This window comes from Nannospalax galili, unplaced genomic scaffold, assembly GCF_000622305.1.
Source record: "Nannospalax galili isolate Female #2095 unplaced genomic scaffold, S.galili_v1.0 scaffold1051, whole genome shotgun sequence".
Lineage (NCBI taxonomy): Eukaryota > Metazoa > Chordata > Mammalia > Rodentia > Spalacidae > Nannospalax > Nannospalax galili.
In genome coordinates this window covers 6,748,008-6,757,899 of record NW_008331995.1, presented here as the reverse complement: position 1 = coordinate 6,757,899, position 9,892 = coordinate 6,748,008, and the positions used below count along the sequence as shown (strand labels likewise).

The 9,892-nt window shown below is 44.5% G+C and overlaps 2 protein-coding genes across 3 annotated transcripts in view; one reads left to right on the top strand and one right to left on the bottom strand.

Annotated features, from left to right (window-relative positions):
* Positions 1-1,301, bottom strand: part of Arl6ip5 (ADP ribosylation factor like GTPase 6 interacting protein 5) — a 25,278-nt gene extending 23,977 nt beyond the window's left edge. Inside the window, exon 1 of the mRNA XM_008827143.3 lies at positions 1,011-1,301. Coding sequence (XP_008825365.1) covers positions 1,011-1,186 — 176 coding nt within the window. The 5' untranslated portion in view covers positions 1,187-1,301. The remainder of the gene's footprint in view (positions 1-1,010) is intronic.
* Positions 1,302-7,361: 6,060 nt separating this feature from the next.
* Uba3 (ubiquitin like modifier activating enzyme 3) overlaps positions 7,362-9,892 on the top strand; it is a 24,517-nt gene continuing 21,986 nt past the window's right edge. Inside the window, exons 1-3 of one of the 2 annotated variants that reach the window (XM_008827140.2) lie at positions 7,362-7,477; positions 7,658-7,699; positions 9,353-9,473. In XM_008827140.2, coding sequence (XP_008825362.1) covers positions 7,458-7,477; positions 7,658-7,699; positions 9,353-9,473 — 183 coding nt within the window. In that variant the 5' untranslated portion in view covers positions 7,362-7,457. The remainder of the gene's footprint in view (positions 7,478-7,657; positions 7,700-9,352; positions 9,474-9,892) is intronic. The other variant, XM_008827142.3, reaches the window with a different exon arrangement.

Here is a 9,892-nt window from a genome sequence, read left to right as displayed (position 1 = left end):
TTGAAGCAGGGTCTCCCTGTAGCCCCAGCTGTCCTGGAACTCACTATGTAGACCAGGCTGGCCTTGAACTCACAGAGATCCGCCTGCCTCTGCCTCCCAAGTACTGGGACTACAGGCGCCGACTAGTACTTCTTTTAAGGCAAGTGAGACCTTTGTAAAGGCCAAAGGTGGCCTTTTCTTTAAAAGTGTGTAGGAGATAAGCAAGATGGAGAAAACTGTCACCTATCCTGTAAGAAGTGGGAGAAGCATTTTTAAAGGGTGAGTTACACGGAAAGATAGTTTCTAGGGAAGCAGGTGCAGCTGTGTGTGCGTGTGTGTACCCACACATGCCTTTGTATAATCTTGATTCACGCAGGGCACTTTTTAAGTGTCAAGTATTGAAAAGGCTTTCAGCTACACTAAGACCCCAGGCTAGGGAGTGAAGGTGAAGAAAATGACAGTGCTGGTCACCCCGGAAGAAAATGCCAGAGGGCCTGGTTCCCAGAGTCACCCCCATACTGGGAGATGCGCCACCAGGAGACACGCACCCCCTTGCACCCAAGCTCGGCTTTCTTGTACAGTGTGGCAGACATTAGGCAGAGGAATCACTTAGAACACCGCCCTGAGTCCACACCCTGCCACCCTAGGCTTCTCACTGGCAGCCCCAAGACAAGGTTACGCCACGTTCCTCTTATTTTTAAAACACGGAGGGTGCGACGAATACCTGCTTAGTGTCTGAACCCAACAGGGCAGAAAAGTAATTTTCCTTGCCCGAAATTGTCAACACCTTCCCCACCTCCTTCCTCTCAGGGTCCTTCTCAAGTCAGCCTACAGAGCAGAAAGAAAGGGGACCCCAGATAGCTGGGGCCTCGCCCCTGAACAAGTTTCCACTGGCTTGGACGCTTCCAAAGCCGTCAGGGCAGGCGCTGCTCGTGGACCCAGGGCGCGCTACATCTCGTGATCTGGTCGTCCCTGGAGTGCCCTGCGTGCTGACCCGGATTGGGTGGCCCTGGCCGGGGGACCCCACTTACCCCACCACCGAAATCATCATGGCAGCCACTACCAGGTAGTTGGTCTGGTAATAGAGCAGATTGCTCACTACGCGGTTGTTCCATTTGGAAATGTCCCTGAAGTCCGGTCGAGCGAAGCGATCAGACCCGGGGAAGAAATCGTCCCAGGCGCGCAGCGGGGCGAGGTTCACGTCCATGTTCCACGGCTTCGGGTGCTTCGCCTCCGGAATCTGGCTGCGGCGGCAGCAGCAACCCAGCTGGGTGAGAGATGACAGCTACTCCTCCGGATCGGCTCTGCGGTTAGAGGACTGCAAGGCCCAGGAAATTGTGAGCGGGCGGGTGTATTTGCCTGTCCTTGATTGGCTGGAAATGGTCCGTGACAGGAAGACTGGGGGCCTCCACAAAGCAAAGGACCTAGTGCAGAACAGAGAGAAGTGACAGACAGAAAGCAAACAGTGGAAATCCCCTGTCTAAAGGCGGTGACCACGCTTTCCCTGACATTCGAATACAAGGCCTCCTTTATAAACACCCCTTCTGAGTATTGAACCTAGGACTGTGGGTGTTCGCCTTCGGAGAGAAAAAGAAGGCAATTTAAATGGAAGGGCATGGGAGATGACCTTAGCATTACTGGAAGCTGAGTAGGACTAAGCTCTGCACACGTGAATGCAATTCTGTTGTTTTCTGTTTTCACCATGAGTCACTGTGTGTGAAATCAGATTGGCAGAGAAAGACATGCAGAAAGGGCTGGGCATCTTCTAGCCTTTCTTTGCTCTCCATTTCTTCTGACTTGTAGAAAAATTATTGAATTGCTGTGCCATCTTAATAAAGCCACTGAGTAGGTATTCGGTGACTTCAGTCTTTGTTGAATATGCTCTTAACATCTTCAAAGCAAAAAATTGTCTGCACTGAGGTGAGTGTTCTGCACCCAGTATTCTCTGGACAGAAACATGGAGTCCAGACCAAAGATAGTTGTTCATTTTATTCTACTTTCACTTTCACTTAAGGGAATATAATACAATTTTTGGTTTTTAAGATTTATTTTTGGAGGCTGGAGAGATGGCCCAGTGATTAAAGCACTTGCTGTTCTTCTAGAGAATGCCAATTCCATTCCCAGCACCCATGTCAGACAGCCTACAACTGCCTGTAACTCCAGGCCCAGGGGATACAACACCCTCTTATGGCCTCCTAGGGGGCTGACAAATACATGTGCACATGCATTCACACAGACAGACAGACATAAAGACAGATACACATAAAAATACATTAATTTTTAAAAAAATTTATGAATGTGTGTATCCGGGTGTGGGTATGTGCATGAGTGAGTGCAGGTGTTCTCAGCATCTGGAAGAGGGTGTTGGATTCTCTGGAGCTGGAGTTTACAGGCAGTTGTGAGTGGCCCAACATGGGTACTGGGAATTGAACTCGAATCCTCTGCAAGAGTAGTGTGCACTCTTCACTGAGCCATCTCTCCTGCCCAAGCATAGTATCTTAGTAGATGACTTTTGTATTCTCCCCCAAAGATCTGGCAAGAGTAGTATTGCTTGCCATTGCTCTCTTCAGGCTCTGAAGGCTCATGATTTTTTTCTAGGTACAGAACTCATTGATACAATAATTTTTAAATATCAAATACATGATTAAAAAAGTACAACTGGTCCTAATAGCCATAGGAGAATCAGTTCTAGGACACCTCCCCATACAAAAACCTGTGGATGCTTAAGCCCTTCATTTTAATTGCTATGGTATTTACCCATACTACCTGGGTTTTAGATCATCCCTAGGTTACTTACTGTAATACCTAAAGCGATGTGAATGTGGAGCAAATAGTTGTGCTACATTGTTTAGTTAATAATGACAAGAAAAAAGGTCTGTACATGTTTATAACAGACAAAATTAAAAAAAAACTATTCTGCACATGTCTGGCTTAATTTATGAATGGGAGGTGCTGGTGGATGAATACTGACTTATTTTGATTAGTTCCTATGGAAGGAGGAGTTCTAAGATGCTAGTGTCTAAGGGAACAGTGTCTCTAAACTTGTAAATGGCAATGTTTTAATAGAACTTAATGTGCTCTGATAAGGCTATCAAGTTTCCCTAAACTGGAAAGCAGTAAAATATACCCAGTACAAAGTCTAATTTAATTTCCTTGATGATTATAAATGCAGCTGGGGGAAATTATAGTGATTCTAAGAAATCACTATTGGCGTGGGTGTTTAGGATAGCTTGGCAATTTAATCGTTTGTGCTAGGTAAGCTATATCCTTAGTGCTTTAAAAAAATTTTATTAGATAGAGTTTAAAATGTGAAAACTGTTCCTGAGTTCTCACATTTTGTTGGCTCTTGGAAAATGGGAGCATTTAAAAGTCAGAGGAAGTGAAAATTGGAGTCTCAGATCCTTGCTCCCTGGCTAGCAGGTAATTTGGGGGAAATTTCTTAATCTCCCCTAGCCTTTCTTTTTTTATAAACTTGGAGTAAATAGAAAATCACCCACAGAGGTGGAGATAAATGAAAGAATGTTTGGGAAGTGCTTTGTGTATTATAAGGTCTCACAGTTAGATTTTTATTGTTACTTATAACACTACTCCAGAGGCTAGGGCAGGAGGATTTAAAGTTCTAGACTTGCCTGGGCTACAAAGTGAGCTCAAATCAGCCTGAACAACTTAGTGAGACACTGTCTCAAAATAAAAAGAAGAGGACCACATATATAGTTTAGTGCTACAGCACTTGCCTAGCATGGCACAAGGCCCTGGGTTCAGTCCCTAGTATTGGAACAAAAACAAAACAAAAAACTAGTGTAGTCCCTGATTCATGTCATTGTCTATAGTGTTTTTATAATAAACAGCATGGCTTTTCTTCATCATGTTGCCATTTGATTGCTGTAGTTGTGTCCGAGTCGACAGGATGGGAGAAAATGTTGAGATTATTCAGTAGCAACACCAGAAGATGCTGAGTCCTTTCTGAGCTCTGTGAAAGCACTGCAGCCCAGCTCTGCCTTCAGAGATCTTGCAATGTGGGGAAATATTCCTTAAATATGAGCCAACGAGAAGATTGCTAAATAGAGATGCACCAAACCTCTACTCAGTTACAGGAAGTCAGAGGGTGTGGAGGAATTCCCGGAGTAAGAATTTTAAGCTACATCAGTGTGAGCAAACTGAGTAAATGATCTTAGTCTAGCCTGGGATGGGTGCCCCAGCAGGGCCCAACATCTGTTGGGGAAATCTGAAGGGCTTTCTCCTTCCAACTGCTCAGAACTGCACCACCAGAAGCTGTCAAAATGTATTAGTAACACTAGGACTACTCATCCATCACAGGCTGTTGACAGCAAGCAAACCTTTATTTTTATTTGCTTAAACCTCCAAAGAGAGTGACCCAGTGGTGCAAACCTGTATTCCCAGCTACCTGAAGATTGAGGCAGGAGGACTACAAATTCAAGGCCTGCTTGGATAACTTAGTGAGACTCTGCCTCAAAATAAAGTAAGAAATGGCTATGGATGGAGTTCACTGGGAGAAAGCTTTCCTACCATGCACAAAGCCCTCCGTCCAATCCCCAGTACTGCAAATAATAATAACTCCAAAGTGGTCTCTTAGTTGTCCATGGTACAAATCCCTTTCCCGTTCTTTGAAACTGTTGAGCATGCTTCTGTCTTTTGTTGGATTATGGATGGGTTTTTGTTCCTTTGTTCTTTTTTCTTTCCTGTATATATTCATACATTGCCTTCAAACCATTTGAAATGAGAATGGACACACATTGAGTCTACTTTATTCTAGTCTGAAAGCTATTATAGTTTTTGTCACTATTTTTAGGCAGGGAAGGGGAAGTAGGCAGATTCACTGAAGAAGTCTCTTGGGGGGTGTGAGAGGGCCAGAGAAGTGGCTCAATGGTAGGAGCTAAGAGTGCCTGCTCCTCTTCCACAGGACCGGAGTTCAGTTTTCAGCACCCACATCAGGTGGCTCACAGCTGTCTGTAACTCTAGCTCCAGGGGATCTGATGCCTTCATCTGGCTTACACTGGTACCTGAACACATGTGGCATATACACAAATAGAAATGCACACATAAATAAAAAAATTAAAAATTACAAAAAAAGAAGTCTCTTAGGTACTTTCCACAGGAATTTGATTTTAGTTAGGATCACTGTGAGTATTCTTCTGCCTGCCTACAGACTATAGCGGATGGTCTAATCATTTACGAATGCTCCATTCTAAATGAAATAAGTCTGTTGAAGATTTTGTTCACGTCACTGTAGCTGTCATGATTGGCAAAGGCAGGTGGCTGTTTCTAATCAACCAGTCTAATGAATATCTGGTGTCATCTGTCAAAATGCCACCACAGTGAGTCATGGTGTCATTCCCAAGGCACACAGATGCAGCCTTTGAAGACTTCTTTTTTAGTTACTTTTGCCCTATCCCTAGGAGCTCAGTTTCTTCCTCTATGAAATGGGCGAATGATTCCTAAGATGTTTGTTGGTTTTCAACCTCTGAGGCGTTTGCTGCCATGAATGAAAGGCATTCTTGGATGCCCACAGAAGCCCATTTTGACGAGCAAGGATTAAATCTCTGTGATTTCCATTTATAGAGTTATCTGGGTACAAAAAGGGATTCCTGAGTTGATGTTGAGGCTTGTGACCTAGAAGAAGGCTGGTGTTTCCTGGTGTGGACTATGGACTCTATTCCCCGACTCACTGCCTGACTCTGACTGAGTTTAGCTGAACGAATGCTTACCTAGCTAAGGGATCATAAGGGACAAGTCTTCTTTAAGGTTCAGTGGGGGAATAGAACAAAGAGCAGATTAAATGCCCCAAGTTGGTAACAATCCCTACATCTTCTGAGCACCCAGCAAGCTTCATTTACTGTATTTCATTGGCTCTCAAACTTCACATCCACAAAACCACCCCAGGCTTTGCTGAATATTGGGGTAAGCCCTGAGAACTGACATTTGTAACATTCAAGTGATTCTGGCCAGGAATTCTGGTCAGTGAGAGCCACTGTTTTCATGTAACTCTCAGGTTTACAAGGTGAATATTGTTATGTCAACTTCACGGATGAGGATCTGGGAACACCCAAGGTCTTGGAGTTAATCATGGGAGTAAAGGTTTAAATTCAGTTCAGACTCCAGATTTCGTCTTCATTCCACCTCAATAAAAGAGATATGCTTGTGTAGATACATATTTGAAACATATGAACATAATTATTTTTCTCTCTCCGGTTTAACAGACTCATTTGTATACAGTATATGACTCCAGAAGGAATGAGTCAAAAATTTTATGACCACTTATACCATAGGTGATGGATTGTACAACAAATCCTTACATTTTTCATAACTATCTTTACTATCATCTATCAATCATTCACTTGTCTATCTAATCTAAATATATTCAATTATAACAATGATTTCTTGAAAGAATGGTGTGACACTAAAATATGAATATAAATTTTCACAAAGAAAAGAAGTTTCTCCACCCTACCTCTATTAAATGTTATAAATTGCATGCCTATAAAGGTAAAGATTTTAATTCCTCCTGAAAAATGGGAAACAGAAATTCTTCTCACTATCTGGCCAGAGGAAAGCACTGGCATATTGGGGTGGATTTTTCAGTTTTTAAATAGACTATATCGGGGCTGGAGAGACGGCTTAGTGGTAAGCAGCACTGGCTACTCTTGCAGAGGACCCAGGTTTGAGTCCCAGCATCCACATGGCAGCTAACAACTGTCTGTAACACCAGTTCCAGGGGATCCTACGCCCTCTTCTGACCTCCACAGGCATTACACGACACAGGTGCACTTACATACATGCATACATAAAATAAAAATAATGAATAAAATATTTAAAATAGAATATATCAACATTTGATGCAGTTAATTGGGTAAATAAAAAATATAGCTAAGTTCATGCGGCACGACAACATTACAGCCAGTATAGCATTAACTAGCTGTAATCAAGATTTTTTAAAAAATATTTTCTTTATTATTTTTATTTTATGTGTGCGACTGTATTGCCTGCATGTACGTGAGTGCATCCCTGTCGTGCAATGCCGCGGAGCCTCGCTTAGCAGCCGACCTGCCCCTGGTCCTCTGCTCTACTGTTCCTATTCCAGAAAGCCTGGTCCCTCTAAGCCGGGCCAGCCCTCCCCTCTTTCCCCTACTTACAGCCCCGCCCCGTCCTCCAACCCCCTCAAATCCCCCAACCCTTCCAGCACCCCAACCCTACCCAACATCCCCTCACTCCCCTCCCTAACCGCCCGGTCCCTTGGTGCAGGCTCCGCCTTCCCCTTGCCTCTCAGGGACAGACAGTGCTGGCTCCGCCCCCTTCTTCCCCACTCTAAGCCCCGCCCAGGCCCCGCCTTACTTTACCTGCAGCCCCGCCCCCACACTGGCTCCGCCCTCCGCCGTCTATTTACCTGCAGTCCCCCCCTCCGCTCCCGCCTCAGCGGCCCCGCCCGCCGCGAGGGCCTCTGGGAAGAGGCGGAGAACAATATGGCGGATGGCGAGGAGCCGTAAGTACCGGGACTTTGCCGGCGCGCCGGGCTGGGCTGTGAGAGAGCGTGGCGGTGGGCGGTTGCCGCTGCCACCCGGGGGCCCCCCCACCCCCCGCCCCGTCCCCTCGCCCCCATACCCTCGCGGCGCCCCGTGTGGAGCGTGATGCTGACCCTTCTTTTATTCTCTCTTTCTTTTAGGGAGAAGAAAAGAAGGAGAATAGAGGAGCTGCTGGCTGAGAAGTTAGTGCTGCCGGGAGGCCGGGGTTCTCTCCGGAGACCCCCGCCTCCCCTCAACCCCAGGCCTAGGGGACCAGCCGCAGCGGGCCCGGGGAGCTGGGAGGGGGGCACCCGGAGCAGGCCACGCGGCCTCATCCCCGACCCGGTCCCCAGCCCGGCCGCTCCGGGCTCTGCTCCTGCGAGGGTCACCCTGTGCCCCCCTCTTTCTCCAACCCAAATTGTCAGAGCCGTGACCTTGTGACTAGTGAATCCTCTAAACACCTAATGGACCCGTGCTCGTTTGGGTCCTTGGTAAACACTGAGACAATAGTACTCTTTGCAAACTTTTTATAAACATCCTGTGCATCAGGTATTGTGCTAAGTAAGCACTTGTCATTTTTGCAAAGTAATTGGGTCTTAAAGGAGATGTCGGCTCGAGCCCTTCCTCCCTCATTTACCACACAATCAGTATTTTATCAGATGCTTAGTTTTGTGTTGATGCCAAAGATTTAAAGCTGTTTTCTCATCTGGCGAACCCTACAGATGCCACTCCCGTCCCTCCGTGGGAAGGGAAAAAGTGCTACTGCGATGGGTGTGGTGAATTTCCAATTTCTGTGCCAATTCCCCTTCAGATGGTTGAATTTCAGCTGCAAGAGTTGGCCAAAATGACAGGCTTCAGTTCACATTTCTTCCCACCATTTAACTCCCTACCGTTCTTGGTTAAAATGACAGTTTGAGTGCTTGCTATATGCTGAGAGCTGTCCTAAGTCCTCAGTGTGATTATCTCTTTATCCTTATGACCCTCAGAAGTAGCTGCAGTCGACAGTTGAGGTTTATGACCGTTGAGCAAGATTACTCAAGATTAGAGTGCCATTTGTTGTGGAATGAAGCCCAGCTCTGCATCAAAACCTGTGAATTTTTTTTTTGCTAGACAGTATTTCTTGGTCTCCTTAGTTTAAATTCGGTATCATTGGTGTATTTGAAGATAGAAATTGCGGGGTTATAGGAAAATTGTTGCAACCAAATGAGTATTTCAGTGATTAGAAAGTGCATGCATTTTGTTAAAGGAGTCCCACTTTATTTAGTTGCATGTTCTTAGAGTTTCTTGGTGGTCATGCCTATCCGTGGCATTACTGACAAATCCACCTTAGTATTAACAGATGCTTAAAAAAAATACTGGGACTTCTGTTAGAAAAAATGTAAAAAAAAATAAGTGAATGAAAGTTGCTAATCATCAAAGATGATAAAATCACACCTTTCAAACTTGGAAGAGCTCATAAATAGTATTTCACAATTCTACAAGTGCCCCTTACCCTGTTCTGTTTGTTATTTCCTGATCCAAATCTATTGAAGGAACAGATAATGGAAGTTCTTGGTGATTGTAAATGCCAACTGTAGGGAAGTCCTTTTCGCACTGATAAATCAATGTTCCAACTTTGGTCTTTGGGTGCTGAGGAAGCTGGCCACAGAGATCAACTTCATAAAGTAGATGAAATAAAAATGCTTGTCCTTAATAGATAAGCCTAAATTGGAAAACAAACATAACCACAGCTCAGTTTCCCTTTCTGTTGGAGCAGGTCTGGTGTGGTTTGCCTTTACATTTGGGGAGACCTATTAGTTGTAGGTGTGGCTTTTTCTTACTGATCTTTGCAGCTGAATTTACTGTGTTCTGTGCAGAATGGCTGTTGATGGTGGGTGTGGGGACACTGGAGACTGGGAAGGTCGCTGGAACCATGTAAAGAAGTTCCTCGAGCGATCTGGACCCTTCACACACCCTGATTTCGAACCAAGCACTGAAGTGAGAAATGTTTATTTTTAAATAACTGCTCTCATAGTTTTAAGTTTCAAAGATAGTAAAATGCTTCCTTTTTAATTTGCTCTTATAACACAGATAATAAAATTGTGATTAAGTTAGCTTGTATTAAATTGAATATTTAAATCGATTATCTTTTTAAACTAGTGATGCAGTTTTACATTCTAAATCTTAAATTTTTCAAGAGAAAAATAACTTGATAACGTCATAGTAATTCTGTTATGCTTAAAATTCCAGTTTCTTAGTATATTTCCCCTTTTGTAGCTCTGCTGTGAGAAATTAATTTTTGAAGAGAAACTTGGGAGTAACAGGAGCACATAGTAGGACTAAGGGCCTAGATTCTAGGCCTAGAACAAGGCTGGAGAGTTGTACATCTGTGTGCTGTATACAAGCATGCATGTGAA